Here is an 18314-nt window from a genome sequence, read left to right as displayed (position 1 = left end):
CAAGACACCAACTTACAAAGAACCAATAACTACTAAGTGTTGCTAAAGTAAAGAAACAGATCAGTGGGTCATCACCAAATCAATAGGTGACCCAACACTATTCAATTTTTTTTTCAACAATTGGTAATTTGTACATACCTAGTTTCTGTTATATGTATATGGTTATCAGGTTCACATATTAACACAATACCTTTTTAAATGTTGAAACAAGATGGTTCACTTATGAACAAATGTTTACTCAAGTATAATCAAGAAATGTAACCAACAATTAATTTACTTAGAAAAAAATTAAGAAATATAACCGACAATTAATTTGCATGTGATATTCACAATGACAAGATATAAAATAATTAAAAAATATAATCAAAAATTAATTTGCATTAAAAAAATTAAATAAAAAATTATATTTTTATCTTCATTAAATAAATTTATCATATGTATCAACAAAAATGTATGTAGTTTTCTATTGGTTCATTGAAGTTTGTGCAACATCGCCATATTATTTTTTAAAGTAATTATTGTATTTAAAAACATTAAAATATTTATTTTACCAAAAAACTATCGAGTATTTAAATGATTTTGTGCAACATCGCCATCCATGGCTACTGCTATCAAGCTTCGGTAATCAAATAAAACTCTTTCGATTTTTCTTGAATGTTGTAACCATGAACCCGTCGAATGAAACCCATCAACAACAAATTCTTCCTAACGTTTATAACCCTTTGCAATTCACCATCGTTCTTCCACACTCTGACACCAATTCAAACCCTAATTCTTCACTCTCAAACCCTAGCAATGTCAATGTCAACAGCTTGCTATCACTTGGTATACCCCGAAAACGAAGACGAGGCCGGCCACGGGATGCGCCGTCGTCGAATCAGGTATACAATTTACCTTCCGAATTTTCTAATAATCAGCAACCGACACCTCACTTGATAGAAAATTCTTCGAATGATAATCATTTTGAGGGAAACCCTAACGTTGGATCAAATCAAACTGCGCTATTGGATGTATCTGATGAGATAATAGTGATTAATAAAGAAGCAACATCTGAAGCTTTGATTGCTTTGTCTGCCGGATTTCCGGCCGATATACTTACGGAGGAAGAAATAGATGCAGGGGTTGTTTCGGTTGTGGGTGGGATCGAACAGGTTAACTATATACTTATTAGAAACCATATTATTACTAAATGGAGGGAGAATGTGTTTAGTTGGGTGACAAAAGAGATGTTTCTTGATGTTGTACCATCACATTGTAGTAAGCTTTTAGATTCTGCATATAACTATTTAGTTTCACATGGATATATCAATTTTGGGGTTGCACCATTGATTAAGGACAAACATCTTGTTGAACCTAATACCAAGGGGAATGTAATAGTAATTGGGGCAGGTCTTGCAGGATTGGCAGCTGCAAGGCAATTGATGTCATTTGGGTATAAAGTTACCGTATTGGAAGGTAGGAAACGCCCAGGTGGACGAGTATATACGAAGAAAATCGAAGGAGGGAATAAGGTTGCAGCTGCTGATTTAGGAGGGAGTGTTTTGACCGGTACACATGGGAACCCACTTGGAATTTTGGCTAGGCAGTTGTCTTATCCTCTTCATAAGATCCGAGACAAGTGTCCACTTTATAGATTGGATGGGAAACCGGTTGACTCGGAGGTTGATGCGAAGGTTGAGGTTGCTTTCAACCAACTTCTGGACAAGGCAAGCAAGCTTAGGCAGTTAATGGGTGAGGTTTCACAAGATGTTTCTCTTGGGGCAGCTTTGGAGACCTTTTGGCAGGTTGATGGAAAGGCTGCAAATCCAGAAGAAATGAGCTTGTTTAATTGGCATCTTGCGAATTTGGAATATGCCAACGCTGGTTTGCTCTCCAAGCTTTCACTGGCATTTTGGGATCAAGATGATCCATATGATATGGGAGGAGATCATTGCTTTCTGCCTGGTGGAAATGGGAGATTGGTTCAGGCGTTAGCAGAGAATGTTCCAATTCTTTACGAGAAAACTGTTCATGCTATCCGTTATGGTAGTGATGGGGTGCAGGTTGTTACCAGTGGAGGCCAGATATTTGAAGGTGATACTGCTTTGTGCACTGTGCCTCTTGGGGTTTTGAAGAGTGGTTCTATTAAGTTCATTCCAGAGTTGCCTCAAAGGAAGCTTGATGGGATTAAGAGGCTAGGATTTGGTTTGCTGAACAAGGTTGCTTTGCTTTTTCCTCACCTATTTTGGGGAAATGACCTTGACATGTTTGGGCATCTCTCTGATGACCCTAACCGTCGAGGTGAGTTCTTTTTGTTCTATAGCTATGCAACTGTAGCTGGTGGTCCAGTTCTGATAGCATTGGTAGCAGGAGAAGCTGCTCATTCTTTTGAAAACATGCCACCCCCTGATGCTGTTGCACGAATTCTTGAAATTCTTCGAGGTATATACTCTCATAGTGAAGTTATATGTGTACTATACACTTTAAGAGGTATGACTAATAATAGCACAGCATGACTGCCTACTTCTGCATGTTTCACTTTACTTTCTGACTTTAAGAGGGTCAACTGTAAGTAGTTTAAGTTTCTTGATAGAAATTGTGGAATTTTATAGTCTTTGATGGTAATTTACAAGTACCATTTGTCCATTTCCTTTGCTGATTCTGGTTGTATGTTCTGAAAGTTCTAGTTAAGACCTTCCTTGATGGTATTTTTTTATTCTTTAGGTTTTTTTATATTAGAAGTTCTTTAGCTTGATTTTGTTTACTAACATACGTTACTATCAAGTTTGCTGAGTATGAGAACTGTAAAAACTGGATGCTGAAAAACTCCCTATTAAAGAGCAACTTTTTTACTTGGCCAATTGATGCAGGTATATATGAACCACAAGGGATTAATGTCCCAGAGCCATTACAATCTGTCTGTACAAGATGGGGAAGTGATCCCTTAAGTTTCGGCTCTTACTCCAATGTTGCAGTGGGGGCATCAGGGGATGATTATGATATCTTAGCCGAAAGCGTAGGAGATGGAAGACTTTTCTTTGCAGGGGAAGCCACAACAAGGCGTTATCCAGCAACCATGCATGGAGCTTTTCTTAGTGGCTTAAGGGAAGCAGCAAATATTGCTCATTATGCTACTAATCGAGCTCTCAGGGCCAAAGTTGAGAGAAATCCATCCAAAAATGTACATGCTTGCGCCTCCCTTCTTGCTGATTTATTCAGGGATCCTGATTTGGAGTTTGGAAGCTTTTCAGCTATTTACGCCAAGAAAGATATGGACGATAAATCAATGGCTGTTTTACGAGTAGTGTTTAGTGGACCAGCAAAGAAAGCTCAAGAAGGTTCAAGACCAGATCAACAGCATTCTAACAAACTAATCTTTCAACAGCTTCAATCCCATTTCAATCAACAGCAACAGCTTCATGTGTACACTTTGTTATCAAGAGAACAAGTGTTTGAGCTAAGAGAGGTGAAAGGAGGTGATGAGATGAGGTTGAATTACCTTTGTGAAAAGCTTGGAGTGAAGCTGGTTGGAAGAAAAGGTTTAGGACCTGCTGCTGATCATGTCATTTCTTTAATCAAGGCTGAGAGAAGCAAACGCAAGCCTGCATTAACTCCAACTCAAAAATCTGGTGGGTTTTCAGACTTAAGTGAAAAAATTCCGAGCTTGTATATTTTTCTATTGTTTAAAATGCATATAAATATAATTGAACAAGGTTCCAGCACTTGGTTGCACTTTAGGACACAAATGGGTTTACATAAGTGCTTCAATTGTGTGCAATTCCTTATGACCATTAGATCTTCTAACAGTCTTGTGTCCAGTAGTTTAGTTGTGATTTTAGGATGTTATCTGAAATTCAGTATGCACTTGTAAAAATTCTTAAAACTGTGCACGCACTTCGATGTATATGATCCCTATGTGGTTAGGTCCAATACTACAAGAACCCTATAATTTTGAACTAATAACGGCATCTAGACATTACACTAGCTTGTAGCCTTTTGCAAACGTTGGTTTTTGATGTACGGAATTTGGATCATCATGAAATATATTATCTTCGTCTAGTTCTTTTGCTTTTGCCTTTTAAGGACTGACATTTTGTTTTGCCTTGATTTCATTGGAAAAAGGAACCTCTAAGCCAAAATCAGGCTTGAAGCAAAGGTTGGTTAGGTAAGTTGCTTCTATCTACCTGCAAATCTCGAGTTATGTGAGATTGTTTTGCAGATCTTGATATCTTTTTTTTGTTTCAGAAAGGCTAAGATATTGCGGAACAATAGTCCGTTCCCAACGGCTAGTAGAGATGGGATGGTTAAAGTGGTTCAGTTAAACCGGGATGTGGAAGTTGAAGTAGGTAACGACGAGTCTCTTAAATCAGTTGTTAATGGTGGCAATGGGTCTATTCCAAGTGTAAATACCGGCTCTGGATCAATGATCGAGTCTGCACCGAATTTGAATGTGGATTCTGGAGTAATTAATCCTTCCAACATCCAAAATGCACAACATGGTTGGGATTTAGTGCCTACTTCGAACGTTGAACTAAATGGCAAAATGCAATAGCAGACGATGATTCTTTTTAGGCTAGCAAATAAGGAGGTGGACATCTTTGCAGACTATAACTCTTCTTAGCCTAGCAGATAAGGAGGTGGACATCTATGCAGACAGTAACTCTTCTTATTCTAGCAGATAAGGAGGTGGACATCATTGCAGACAGTAACTCTTCTTAGCCTAGCAGATAAGGAGGTGGACATCCTTGTAGACAGTAACTCTTCTTAGCCTAGCAGGTAAGGAGGTGGACTTCAATACCCGTTACCATAGAATGATATCATTCTCATACCATGGTTAGGAATTTAAATGGCGCTTTCAGAGTGTGTAGTGGTTCTACTTCAATTTATCTCGGACTGCTACCGTAAAGATTGTATACATGTGTACACATTGAGTTTTAGATTTATATACGTATCGGTTGTTTGTATAGTTTGTAAAATTGTAATGGGATGTTCCGTTTACAACTAGATTTCATCGGTTGTGATGTTTTCCATGTTAAGTGAAAGGGTAATTGTTCGCTTCTCCTCTAAAATGACGAGTATATATCGAGTTTTGATTAATAATTAAGTACTTAGAATGATACAATTTAGACATTTTTTAGATAAGTTTTATCATTTTGAATCTTGTTAACAAAACCTTGTTTTTCTTAGAACAAGATTTATTACATTTAATTTTGAAAACTTCCTTTTCATATTAAAAGTCACAAATCCATATGAAGATGTTTGTTGAATGAAATGGGTTAAAATGAATGTTTGTTAGCAGTTTAATGAGACTTCTAATTTATTTGGATAACTATATATAACAATTTTGTAGTGGTTTATTCAGTAAACTTATAAGAGTGAGTTTTATGTCTGGACTTGTCTCCCCCAATTAAAAAACACGCTTCCATCTATGAAAAAACTTTCTCAAACAAAAACTTTCACAATCTACATAGACAGATTAATGCACATAGACAACTTTATCCATACATGATTTATGAAAAATTAACCAAACAAAGCAACCTCAATCGTACACTAAAATAGCGTTTTACCGGTGTTTGAACTCCAACCAACGGGCAAAGATAACTTAATTTTACCGGTGTCAGAAGAGAAACGACAAATATACCGGCCTCTGCTAGAAGGGTATAAATGCATATGCTTGGAGATGAGGCGATTTTTGGTCTATGGCCCCACCAATTTGCCATTCTTTTTGGTGCTATGTTGTAACAAAATGTACAAAGAAAAGGTCAGCATTTGAATATATAATCTTAATTGAGATTAAATCCTATTAAAAAGTGACTTCAAAGCATAGGATCCAGGCATGGTTGTACATTTTATTACAACATATTTTATTTACAGACATTTTTATTCAGCACCAAGTTCATCATGCTTACTATTATTGTTCATAATGCTACCTCCTAACCATTCCTCCAGTTTTGCCTCTTTATCAGCTTTGAACTCATCAAAGTTTTCAGCCAGTGACAGATTCGATATCAACTCATCAACTCGTACATCTTCTTGATTCCCGCTTGCAATATGGCTCGATATTGGCAATTCTTCCTCCTCTCGTTGCATAGCAGCCGAAGGAGGTCTTATGGCTTCTTCCTTGGATTCCAAAGCATCAAGTTGAGCCCACTTGAGATTCGTTGCCTTTTGCTTCGCTGACTTGAAAACAGATGATAAATAACTACTAGACTTTTCGACATCATTCATACTCCTCCAAGTCGTTGGACCCCACGAGCTGGTTCTTGTTGTTTGAGATCCTGAAACTGGTTTGCTGCTAATCAAACCCTTTTTCGGTTGTTTGGATGAGATGGTAGCGATAGATTTTGTGATGTCTTTAATCATATCATCCACAATTGGGAACCCACATTCCTTCATTGATCTCACCATTGTGATGGAATCCTCTGAATCTTCTGTGTGTAAACTCATTTCACGGGATTTACTCACAATGTTGTTTCTGAGACTAACGAGGTTTGGTACTGCCTTGTGAGTGTGTTGTTGAACGTAGAAAAGACCCACCGAGGGTTCATTTGCCAACGATTTTATCATCTCTCCCAACCCTTCTGAGATCTCTACAAAGCCATCTACTGGGGAAGAATATTCATACATCTTGGTGAGGGCAGATCGCACTTCATCGTCACTGGTTCAGGAGAGGAAGAGATAGTTAAAATTTATGACAACATGTCGAAATACCAACAACCAGTAGCAATTCATGTCCTCCAGAGAGCAAGCATAAGAATTACAACCAAGTTCAAAAGAAACTTCCAATATTCTAGTTAGTATCTGTTTGGTAGCGGCTTAATGAGATTAATGGGACATGCCTGTTTGGTAATGATATAGAAAGTGGCTTATTCAGTAAGCTAATAGGGGGGAGCTTTATGCAGAAAGCCAAGTTATTCCAAGACCTACTCCTCCCAATTAAAAAACACGCTCTCCATCTATGAAAAAGAAAAAACTCAAAACAAAACCCTTCTCAATCTATACAGACAGATTAATCCACACTGCCAACTATATCTATACAGGACTTGATGGAAAACCAATCAAACAGCCCCTTCATGAGTTATTATACGCCTTCATTTATTTTTATACAGTTGTTGAAAAATTAGACAGAAGAAAAAGTCTGCAAACTTGACTAAGAAAATCATGGTTGGACTTGAAATATGAGTACCTATTTTATTTTCCCCAAGGAGAACCAGTAATAACTCGCAAGAAAAACATCCCAGATGCCCGTTCTCTACTCCTCTCTTAAAAGCTTCAACACTGCCATAATGGTTGTTAAGTCGTATGTTTAATACTTCATTTATTTCAGAAAATAAGCCCATACTTGCCTGTTGAGAATCGAATTCGAACACAATACTTTTATACGGAAAATTAAAAGGCAATGGGTTTCATATCTTATAAAGCTCAATGTAGTTGCAGATTTTCCTTGGTCATCAATTAATTCACATTAATTTTGAAGTAAAATGGTAGTTCCGGATGTCTTAGGCAAGGAACATGTCGAGCTTCTTTCCCTGTAACGTTTGAACACTCGTGTGCTCACCTATTCACCACATTATAAGTGTCTCTTTCACCATCAAGTACTTACTTGAATGAAGCCCCATTACACGGTTATTTTTGTAACAATAAACTGCAATGGAAGATGAAAGCAATAATTCAAAGTGAACAGTGATTTTTAAAAAAGAGTTAGGAGGAGAAAGGTGGTTATGGCTGGGAAATGCCAAGCCAGCCCATACCAATTTATAGCTGGGTTACCTGTATGGTTGTATTTGTAAGGTTCATCCATTGTTCATCCACCCAAATAGGGTGAGGAAGGGGGGGAGTGGTACAGACTAAAGATGGAGTGGTGGTTATACTGTGACTAGATTTCATTCTTTAAACTTGGCATACGGATTTCTATCAATAAAGGGGAAACAAGAAAGAGTACATTATAGAACAGTATAGAAAAGGCATCTGTAAATCCATCAGAAGTAGATTCAGTTAGCCAATTTCATTCCTTTCTTTTCCCATTTGCTGGTTACGGAAATGGAAAATGGAACAAAATGGACTAAAACAAATTCACCCTGACCATCCTGATGCCCTATCATTAGAAATTTCATCCAGGGGAATTAATGCAATGCCAAAGGTTAAATAAGATAGCAACACAAGACGAATAATGAAAAAAAATATATAAAAGAATAAAGGTGGTTTAAATCACAAATTACAAAGTTAAAATTGCAAGAAATGCCTTCTTGATTGAAGGGTCAGGGATATCTAGGAATGTTGGACGACATTTAACTTGTTCTTTTGGGCTTATGACAGAAACTATCTAAAAAGAAATGAACTTAATGGTTAACATTTCTGAAAGAGACCTTTGGTAATTGCTGGAAAAGATCTTAACTAGCAACGGCATGCTAAGATTGATGTGTGACAGAAAGAAAAAATTACTACAAATTCCAGTAGATTAATAGATAACCAAAGAGCAGACAGGAGCAAGCTAATGATTGGAATTAAAAGGATGAAAGGAATTCGGATTCTATGCTTTATACTTAAAATACCTAGGATCTCTGGTGCTCTACACCTATATAAACGTTTCACATCTGAATATTGATTTGCTCAACAAAGGGAACATATTTTCTTAAAAGCTCACTTATTTGATCATTTAATCCCTGGAATTTGATCATTTTACGTAAATAGACAGAAACCATAGTAAGACAAAGGGAATAATAAACCGCCAACAGACTTGGTACTCCGATGAAAGACTTGGTACTTGCAGTAAATCTTAACTGTAACATATGTATCTTACTACACTATCCTAAATCCTCAATCATCAATAAGAAAACCCCAATTACAACAACTTCTACCTAATTGAACATTATAATACCCCAGATAACATTCTAACAAAATTCCATTTCACCAAAATCTACAGAGGCAACACTGTTGAGATGCTTTAATCGGCTCCAACTTTTGCAACCCATGAGATGAAGAGGATGTCACCACTAGAGGTGGAAGTCAACAAAGATTGGGACAAGGAGTAGTGGTGGATGAGAAGTCAACTTAAATAGTAATGCATAGAAGATAGCATTTGTACCTATGAAATCCTAGATGGGTTTACCTCTCAATATTCTCTTTTTGTGTCTAATCTCTTAATAATTTCTTCAGTTTATTTGTAGCCCAATACAGCTAAGTAGGTATAGAAGTCTAGTCATAAAATTTAGCATGCAATCAATTGCAATTGCCAAAGACAAGGCGATCACTTTAAGTTAATTCTAGCTGAATCTTGATTGTTTTCAGTGAATGCTTTCAACAATCAGCCAAAAGTAACCATATGCGTCTCCTCCAAAGTGGCAACACAAAGCCAAGCAAGCAATACCGACTTCTATGGCCAAGTACTCCAACGGTCCAACCATAATAATGCTTACACTCCCTTTTGTTAATAGAAATTAGAAAATGAGAACCATTTGTTGTCTCAAATAAATGACCCAATTTCCTCTAGTATATGATTCAAAATTAGACAAAAACACACAAAGTTTCATCAAATTACGATAAGGTTCGACGCGGTATCTTACTTGAACATAGATCGTTGCTTCGCCGACAAAAAAGGTAAATTTGGAGACTGAAATTTCTTGAGAGGCTATCACAGTTGCTCCAGCCTTCTACGAACCCTAAATCGCCGTCCAATGCGAACTCCCCAGGCACGCACTCTACTAAATCGATTATGAATGTTCAGAATGCAGCCAACTCAGATTGTTGATCCATCATCGGGTTTGAAAATGCAATCCCTAATAAGATCAAACCAAATATAGTTTCTGATCTCTTTCCTTCTCGAATTTGGGGCCAGCGAATGTTTGGTAAGGGTGTACTGATAAAGATCCAAGGGTTAAAATGCACGCATAATGATTATTTACTATTTTGGACGGTGTATGTAATATCAATTATTATATATTATCCTATTTTTTATATTAAAATATATCAGTTTTATGGTATTCGTTAAAAATGATTTTTTTTATTTAAAATAAATAAAAAATCAATGATAATCACCTCCACCATTATCACCTCTATATGTTCATTATGGGTGCGTTTGGTACGTTGGACAGGGTGGGACAGGACATGACAGAACACAGTTCTGTCCTATGTTTGGTGTGGTTTTATGTGGGACTAACTAGAACAAACTAGAACAAGGGTGGGACAAGGTTGTTCACCCTTTACCCATGGAACTAAGTAGAACAAGAAACTTTTTACCACTTTACCCTCAAAAACCTCATACGCATACCTTCCTTCTTCCCCTTCACTCTCCTCTCCTCCATCGCTTCCACCGCTCAACCGGCGTCTGGTGACGGCGACTTCCGATGGCCGCCGCCGCTGCTTCTCCGATGGCCGCCGCCGCTGCTTCTCCCGATGGCCGCCGCCGCTGCTTCTCCGATGGCCGCCGCCGCTGCTTNTGGCCGCCGCCGCTGCTTCTCCGATGGCCGCCGCCGCTGCTTCTCCCGATGGCCGCCGCCGCTGCTTCTCCGATGGCCGCCGCCGCTGCTTCTCCGATGGCCGCTGCTGCTTCTTCCGATGGCCGCCGCTGCTCCTTCTTACAGCAACTACATCACGAATTTGAAGAAACTCTTCAAATATCTTTCTTCTTATTTCATGCAAGTAAGGAATTATATTTTGATGGTGGTTTCGTACTCGATTTCGCCAACAACTTGATTAATTGAAGTACTTATTAGGGATTTTAATGAAGTATTATGATTTATTTCGAGAGTTTACATTGATTATGATTGCTGAATGTTGTTGTTGTTGAATTATTAGGGCTGTAGTGGTAGTAGGACCAGTGTTACCAAAATGCATTTCGTAGTGAAAAAACACTAAACAGCTCACTGGGGGTAAATTGGTCATTTTAACCAGTTCTATCATGTCCTGTCCTGTCCTGTCTTACCAAACGCTGAACAGCTGTCCTGTCCTATCCTGTCCCGTCCTGTCCTGTCCTGTCCTGTCCAGTCCTGTCTGCGCACCAAACGCACCCTATCTGAGTTACAATTTTTTTTTCCATTTTACTTAGCGCATGCCTTCAGTATTCCAAAAAAAAATACAAAAATATTTATTTAATATTTTACTGCTATCTCAATTGGTTTGAGCTTAGCTCCAAGTCAAGAGGTCTCAGGTTCAAATCCAATGAGAAACAAAAATCCCTTATGGCCACGGAGGTTCAAATGCGATGACTTCGAGCTACCTGCAAAGCAGGTGGTTGCTATGGGATTAGTCGGCTCGCAAAGTGGGTTTGATATCCAGGTTAATAAAAAAAACATTTTTACTTTCTGAAATTGAACAAATTGATTATTTTGACGTATAAACCAAAGGGGTTTTCATATTTCAAGCATTTAGGTATATGGATTTTTTTTTGCGAACAAACCATTGTACTTATGAATCAAAAAATATACCAATTCTCTCTTGATCTATTAACAGACAGGTGCCAACGTATAAAGAACCAGTAAAAAGTAAGAAATATATCAGTTCCATTAGTTATTGTAAAGTATTGTTTATAAAAAAATGTTTATGGGTTTAATATTTTAAATATTAATGTTTTTTGGGGTTTTCTCTTCTGATTTTTTCCTGATTATTTTTACCACAATAGTTGGTTTTAGTTTGTGTCTAGGTCAGAAGGACCATTTTGTTCGAGTTTTAATCACAACCTTGTATTTCAATAAATACATAAATTTATTTGTTCACAAAATATCCAGAATTTAATCCCTCAAAAAATCCTAAAAGTATTAGGGTTTTTTCGGATTTTTTTTCTTAATTAAATGACCAAAGTCATTTTTAGAAACTAATCTTATAATCCTCTGGCTCAAAATAAAGTCGGTAATAGTTTTAAAATTTTATAATCATTACACTTTTTAATTAATTAATAACAGTTTTATCTATACTATATTATAAAACATTTGACAAAAACTCTCAAAACCATTCTCTATGCATAAAGTACTGTATATTAACGCACATTACTTAAAATTTAATGTTACAAGTAAATTATGTGTAAGTACAACTTATTAAAGTTCCATTTGTGAATTCGTATAACTAACTGCAGATAAACATTATCAAATACAGGATAAACATATCATTTTTTATATAATCTAAAATATAATTATGATAATCATTGAGTTCTAACAAAATCATTATCCTTATAAAATGTTATTGTTAAGCCAAAAATAAATTAATTCATTAAATCATAAAAACATTATCTTTCTAAAACCACATAAATCGTATTATATCAACAAAGACAAAAAATAATACAAAGCATTAAAGTAAAGATATATCTCGCTGCATTGTGCGAGTACCCTTCTAATTTTTAATAATATAGAAAGTAATGAATTTCATCATCTCATAATTAAGGTTAAAATAAGAAAGTTAACACTTTATTTTTGATAAACTTGATAGAAATTATGTCGGTGTCTTGATAGATCAATGAAAAACTTAGATTAAAGTATGGATCGTGTCAAACACTTCACAGAAGTAGTATTTTGACCCTACACGAAATTTATCGGATAGTTACCATCGGTTACCAGGTGTTACCAGATAGTTACTGATAAGTCACTCACTAATCAGGTTACACTATGAGGTATTGAGGCTTGGTCAGACATAATCGATCAAACACTAAAGATAAACACTAGAGTTGAAGACAATAATTAAAGTGTTAGCTTACGATGCAAATCGTACCAAGTCACATTACCTCGTTGGATAAATATGGTAAGGACCAAGAATTTTACCCGGTAAGAGTGAAGGCAAGGACCGAGAGTTTTACCCGATAAGTGTTGGCGACAACTCTTACCATGATTAGCGCTTACTGGGTAAGTTGTTACATATGATGTCGTTTGTGTAGACTAAAAATCTTATCAGATAAGTAAGCGACATCATTGAATTTTACCGTTAAACATTCACCGAATAAGTATTTAGATAAACGGCTTCTTAGTTAATCCTGTAAGAAATTGACCAGAGTAATTAATCTTTCGATTTTAATTCACTTTATAACCACTTTTCTAGATGTTTTGATGGTTAAATTATTGTTCAAGTTCATTTAGATAATCACCATATTTTAAAGAGATTTTTTTTATTAACCTATCTAACCAGCTATGTGAGCCGACTAATTCCAAGACGACCTGCTTTACAGATAGTCCGGAGTTACCGTATTTAAACCTCCGTGGCCACAAGAGGATTTTTATTTCTTCTTGGATTTAAATATAAGACTCCTGATATTTTTTTAATTTTGAAATCAAGTCCAAATCAATCAGGCACCACCTTATGATTTTGAAGATTTTGAAAGATACATTTTAAGACACAATTGGAGGGTCAAATGTGAAAAAGTGATGAACCAAGTACACCATGGTATTAAACCCAAAGGCAGTGGATAAAATCCTCTCATCTTCATCATATCTCTCATGGCTATGGCTTCTTCAACAATCATAACCAGGGTGCAAACCTATTCTCAACCTCCAAATCTCTCAAATCCATCTGTGCCTTTGAACGTTTTCAAGTTTTCATCATCATTTCAGACTCGAATCTCCCACACGCACCATGGATTGAAGCTCAACCATCTCCTCAACGCAGCTTCCGAAGGTTTTAGTTCCCTTTCCCCCATGGAATTCCACTTTTTACAGCACATTATTGTAGCAGTATTCTTAAATAACCTCCTACCCTAATAATAGTGACTTATAATCGTACCAATTGGTAATCAATCCTTTCAATTTTGATGTGTTCATATAGGATCTGCTTCTGAGTTGATTGAAGATTCAAAGTTTGTTCCTCTAAATCCTGATGATCCTACATTTGGTCCACCAGTAAGTTGTGGTTAGTTCTTTACCAATTATCAATCAAATAACCCATAATCATCCCCTAATTATTGCGGGTTAATATCTATCATATATTAGATACTTTCATCAAGTTAACCATCTATTTGCAGGCTTTGTTATTGCTGGGCTTTCAAGTCGATGAGCTTGTGAAGGTTCGATCTATCTTCTTTCCCTCGTTTCTTATGCGTCTAGATTTGGACCTATTCTCTTTGACCACAAGGGTGGTGCCTGATTGGTTTGAGTTCGACTCCAAAGGTCAAAAGTATCAAGAGGTCTCAGTTCAAATCCAAGGAGGAATAAAAATCCCCTTGTGGCCATAGAGGTTCAAATGCGAAACTCCGGGCTATCTGCAAAGCATGTGGTTGCCCTAGGATTAGTCGGCTTGCATAACGGGTTGAATATCCAGGTTAATAAAAAAAAATAAGGAACGAGTCTCACAGAGCAGTTTTCATCTCCATAGGAAAGAGCGTGTTAGCGTCACATATCGGCTGTTATTCTCCTCTATATATGTTGAAACATCTTTTCTCTCCTCGAGGCAAAACGAATGGAACCTAATCACGCAATTTGTTGTTGCAGATACAGAAGTTTTTGAAAGAGTTAGATGGTGAATTCTTAGAGGTATCAAGCCATGTCGCATTTTCAGATCATTTGAAGCTTTAGACTAAATAAAATGAAGCAGTTTCAGGGTCCACCTTTCGCTCAATAATTTGAACTTTTTGGACGAAATTTTTTGTGGGTTTTGAAGTTAATGGCCAAGTATTTGACACTTGAAAATCAAATGTCGAGTCGGGTTTTAGGGACGGAGAATTCGGGTTATTGTTAATACGGGTACATTTGTGTCTAATTTAGGTTATCTTTTGCACCGAAGATATGCTCCTTGGCTCTCTTTGGGAAGCTATAAATACCAAACAGCCAAACCTTGAAGCTTCAAAGGTTCGCCCCCTAGCCATTATACGAGTAAATGCTAGTCATTTACAGCAAATTTGATTGGTTTGTTATCAGCAAAATGACATGAATACAACTGAATTCTCATCATAAAGTTGTTTTGTCTTGTGCCTTTGCTTTTTGTTTAGTAAAGTTGGATAAAAATTTCTGTTCTTTTCAGATTGCAAAATCGCTACCACGGATTTGCTTTTTATCCGGTCTTACAGGCGAGGAGATGATGATGTTCATCGATTCTTTTTCAGAATCCGGTAATTCTTACCATTCATTATCAAACAAGATTTTCCATTGATTTCCAGGATGAAATGAATTGCAACTTGCACTATTTTCGGCCAAATCCATTACTAAACTGGAATTTGCTGTAACTAAGCGTGCATTTACGAGCATAGATGTAACTATCACCCGGTCTTTCCGGAGACAACCGCTCTATTTTTGGGGGTGGAGGGCAGGTTTGCATGCATTCCATCCCTCGTACTGTACTTTCAAGTGGAAGATATTGGGTTCGAAGAGTAGATACAGTAGGTCGGGATGTTTACATTGTTGTACTTGTACACAGGATTAGCAGGAACTGTATTTGCAGCTGTTGTACCCAATAGTGCTGATAAGCCATTACAAGAGGTGATAGATGAGATCATGGGTGATCATGAGATGATGGTATGCAAAAGCTGAATAAGGCAAACTGAACCAAGTCCTAAATTTCTTTGCCCATCTCCTCTAATTCATTTGTTGCATCATGCAGAAGTCAGGGGCATCAAGATAAGTTCGCCGTTCGATAGTGTCATTTATGTACCTTGTAATTAAAAGCTCAAATAAGAGTCGAGGTTACCGAACATTAAACAGTTGTTGTTCTAACATTACAGTGCTATTATATTGATACAGGTATATCCCATACAGCTATCTCATTTTGCATTGTAACTAAAAATTGAGCGTAAAAAGACCTACCAAAAGATTGAAACGTCCCTAAATAACATAGGAGCTTATACAAACAAGTACCTGGAGTAAACAAGGAAGACGGATACGAAAAGTAGCATAATAACATAGGACTCTGATTGAAGTCTGAATCCAACCATTGCCAAAGCACTTGTGGTCATGAAGGTTCATGTGTGATGACTCCAGACTATTCGTGGTCGTCCAGAGGATTAGTCAATGCATGTAAATTGACCCGAAAACTCACGGTTATCACAAGAAAAAGTGAACAAACGATAATCATTCCTCTTTGTCACTCTCATCACTAAAATAACTTGTTTTCTTTGTCTTCTCTTTTTTCCCTTTCTTCTTGGCTGCAGCCTGACTCCCATCTCTACCACCACCCAACAGCCTCTCATCAGCTCCATTGTCCACCACTGATGCCCAATTATCATCCTCAAACACCTCATCACCACCAGTTTCATCGTCATCCCCACCCCATTCCTCCTCCTTGCTCCGCCTGTATCCACCACTACTGCCGCCACGCCCCTCTCTCCTACCCCGCTTCGATGGCTGCGGCGGAACCCGTGGCCCTAACTGGTTCTTCGGACACTCATATGACAAGTGACCACCCTCTCCACATTCATAGCATCTGCTCTTATCTTTGTATACCCTCCGCCTAATAAACTCTGGAGCCCGACCATTATCAGCAGCTATTGATGCAGTTAAAGTTCGGCTGTTAAGAACTTTCCCACTAATTCCCTTGACTGCTTTTATCGCATCATCCCGAGCCACAAACAAGACAAAAGCAACACCACGGCTCTCACGGGTGACCCGATCTCTGAGGATTGTGACCTTCGCAACCTTGCCAAAAGTGGAAAAGATGGTAAATAGGTCGGAATTGGTTAGGCTATAATCAAGGTTGCTCACATAGACGGTGGATTTGGATGGAGCTAGGCCGCCACTCCTGCTGCCACTACCACCGCCACGGTGGGATGAGGATTTTGATAGGGTTTTGTCCGAAGAAGAGGATGAGGGAGGTTGTGGTGCAACAGAGGCATATCTGTAGTAAAATGTTTCATCTTCATCGTCATCACTGTATCTCCCCACCATTGTTACAGCAAATAAAGCATCAAATTTGCATAAATTGTTATACCTGATAGCCATTATCACAAAAATGAATGATTTAAACTCAAATTTTGCAATAAGAACATCATTAGGGTTCATCGTAGTTGATTACTTGAACACGGATCGCTGCTTTTTCCCAAAAACAGGTTTATTTAGAAACTGAATTTCTCGAAAGCAACAGGTGTTCTAGCATTCAAAGAACCCTAAATCGCTGTTCCAGTGCGCAAAATCAACTCTAAGAGAGAATTTCGCAGGTACAAACATGACTATCAATGTTCAAAATTAGAAAAACTTCGATTCTCCATCCACCATCAAAGCTGAAACTCCGCTTCCTAATAATATCAAATCGAATCGATTCAAAACTAATTTTTGAAGTTAATTGTTTGTTCTTGAAGTAACCGATTCAAAACAGTTCAAACAGGGCAACTAGACTCCATTGCAGAAACTGATTCAAAAACATTGTGGTGATTAATGCATTGCAAAATTTGAAAGCCTGTCCCCAAAATCGGTTGGGGACGTATAGCAGGCTAGAAAGGAAAAGCATCAGGAACTGTCATGTAAAATTTTACCGTAAAAAGGAAAATCAACATAAAAAAAAACCCTAACCACGGAAAGAAGAAATCAACAGACCTGACAAATGAGAAATCTGGTGAGAAATCGAGCAGCCACCGTCGACGGTCGTCGTCCTTCACTCTCGTCGGCTACGGCCTACGGAAGAGAAGGAAAAGCATAAAAACAGCGTTTTAATAGAGAAGAAAATGGAAAAGGAAAAAAATAAGCTGTGTTTTCATCATCTGTTTGTGGAATATTTTGGTAAAGATTTCTTTAATATTCTTTTTTTTAATAAAAATAACTTATTAATTTATTTCAGTGTGATATCGATAATAAGTACTTTTGAGTGTTTGGATAAATAATTTATATCGGTATCAAATCAGTAATAAGGAGTTTTTGAAGAAATTAAACCCTTCTGACTTGTAATAAATTGATAAGTGTTTTTGTAGAATAACATAACTTGTTTCAAATAAGCAATCCCAAACACCCCCTTAGTATATTTGTTGAAACAATTTTTTTAATCCTTCAAATTTAAAATATAATTTATTTCAAATAAACCAATTTTAATTCTTCAATTTAATAGTTTTACCTAAATATTTTATAGATACTGAAAATTTTGGTTCAGTTGCGAACCTGATATCCACATTCTTCATATGTTCACGTTAGTCCCAGGTTCACGACGGAAATCAAGTTCTTAACTGAAGCTGTCTCATAATAATAAAAATGTCCTTTTGATTTATTGATTAACGAGACTCCAATTTATCGACTTCATTTGTCGATCACGATGACGCGACTTCATTTGTCGATTACGATGACTCTTAAACGAAAACAGAAACACGTATAAACCATTAGACCTTAATTTCTTCAAAATTTCGAATCCAATAGACACGATTTCTTGCTTTTGAGAATAAATTTATTGTACCAAATACGTTTTTGGTATTGCGTATAGAAATCAAAATACCAACTTTTATGACTTCCAAA

The 18314-nt window shown here is 37.1% G+C and overlaps 4 protein-coding genes across 6 annotated transcripts; 2 read left to right on the top strand and 2 right to left on the bottom strand.

The window, feature by feature from the left end:
- Positions 1–637: 637 nt before the first annotated feature.
- On the top strand, positions 638–5035 carry LOC112526076 (protein FLOWERING LOCUS D). Of its 2 annotated transcripts, none has more exons than XM_025136466.1 (4): positions 638–2421; positions 2850–3608; positions 4102–4144; positions 4225–5035. In XM_025136466.1, exons 1-4 carry the CDS (start codon positions 666–668, stop codon positions 4529–4531), a joined length of 2865 nt encoding a protein of 954 aa, XP_024992234.1. In that variant the 5' UTR covers positions 638–665; the 3' UTR covers positions 4532–5035. The 2 variants fall into 2 exon arrangements, with proteins under 2 accessions (XP_024992234.1, XP_024992235.1); XM_025136467.1 differs by having other exon boundaries at positions 4229–4399.
- A 725-nt stretch (positions 5036–5760) lies between these two features.
- LOC112525553 lies at positions 5761–9831 on the bottom strand. Its single transcript, XM_025135728.1, has 2 exons — positions 9543–9831; positions 5761–6637 (listed from the first exon to the last, which is right to left on the bottom strand). Exons 1-2 carry the CDS (start codon positions 9548–9550, stop codon positions 5860–5862), a joined length of 786 nt encoding a protein of 261 aa, XP_024991496.1. The 5' UTR covers positions 9551–9831; the 3' UTR covers positions 5761–5859.
- Positions 9832–13323: 3492 nt separating this feature from the next.
- Positions 13324–15644, top strand: LOC112525486. Of its 2 annotated transcripts, XM_025135634.1 has the most exons (8): positions 13324–13572; positions 13720–13793; positions 13916–13957; positions 14382–14423; positions 14655–14738; positions 14911–14998; positions 15304–15401; positions 15487–15644. In XM_025135634.1, the coding sequence occupies exons 1-8, from the start codon at positions 13395–13397 to the stop codon at positions 15505–15507; spliced, it is 627 nt and encodes a 208-aa protein (XP_024991402.1). In that variant the 5' UTR covers positions 13324–13394; the 3' UTR covers positions 15508–15644. The 2 variants fall into 2 exon arrangements, with proteins under 2 accessions (XP_024991402.1, XP_024991403.1); XM_025135635.1 differs by lacking the exon at positions 14655–14738 and having other exon boundaries at positions 13328–13572.
- Positions 15570–17480, bottom strand: LOC112525485 (U11/U12 small nuclear ribonucleoprotein 31 kDa protein). The gene is made up of 2 exons (XM_025135632.1): positions 17412–17480; positions 15570–16809 (listed from the first exon to the last, which is right to left on the bottom strand). The coding sequence occupies exon 2, from the start codon at positions 16764–16766 to the stop codon at positions 15954–15956; it is 813 nt and encodes a 270-aa protein (XP_024991400.1). The 5' UTR covers positions 16767–16809; positions 17412–17480; the 3' UTR covers positions 15570–15953.
- Positions 17481–18314: the final 834 nt, after the last annotated feature.

This window comes from Cynara cardunculus, assembly GCF_001531365.2.
Source record: "Cynara cardunculus var. scolymus isolate 2C chromosome LG 13, CcrdV1, whole genome shotgun sequence".
NCBI lineage: Eukaryota > Viridiplantae > Streptophyta > Magnoliopsida > Asterales > Asteraceae > Cynara > Cynara cardunculus.
Note: the sequence above shows the minus strand (reverse complement) of the source record. Positions and strands in the feature narration are given on the sequence as shown.

Coding starts and splice junctions, on each gene's coding strand:
- LOC112526076 (XM_025136466.1), top strand. CDS start 666: ATGAACCCGTCGAATGAAACCCATCAACAACAAATTCTTCCTAACGTT. Junction 3,609..4,101: donor AACTCCAACTCAAAAATCTG/GTGGGTTTTCAG, acceptor CATTGGAAAAAG/GAACCTCTAAGCCAAAATCA. Junction 4,145..4,224: donor TTGAAGCAAAGGTTGGTTAG/GTAAGTTGCTTC, acceptor TTTTTGTTTCAG/AAAGGCTAAGATATTGCGGA.
- LOC112525486 (XM_025135634.1), top strand. CDS start 13,395: ATGGCTATGGCTTCTTCAACAATCATAACCAGGGTGCAAACCTATTCT. Junction 13,958..14,381: donor AAGTCGATGAGCTTGTGAAG/GTTCGATCTATC, acceptor TTGTTGTTGCAG/ATACAGAAGTTTTTGAAAGA. Junction 14,739..14,910: donor CAAACCTTGAAGCTTCAAAG/GTTCGCCCCCTA, acceptor TGTTCTTTTCAG/ATTGCAAAATCGCTACCACG.
- LOC112525485 (XM_025135632.1), bottom strand. CDS start 16,766: ATGGTGGGGAGATACAGTGATGACGATGAAGATGAAACATTTTACTAC.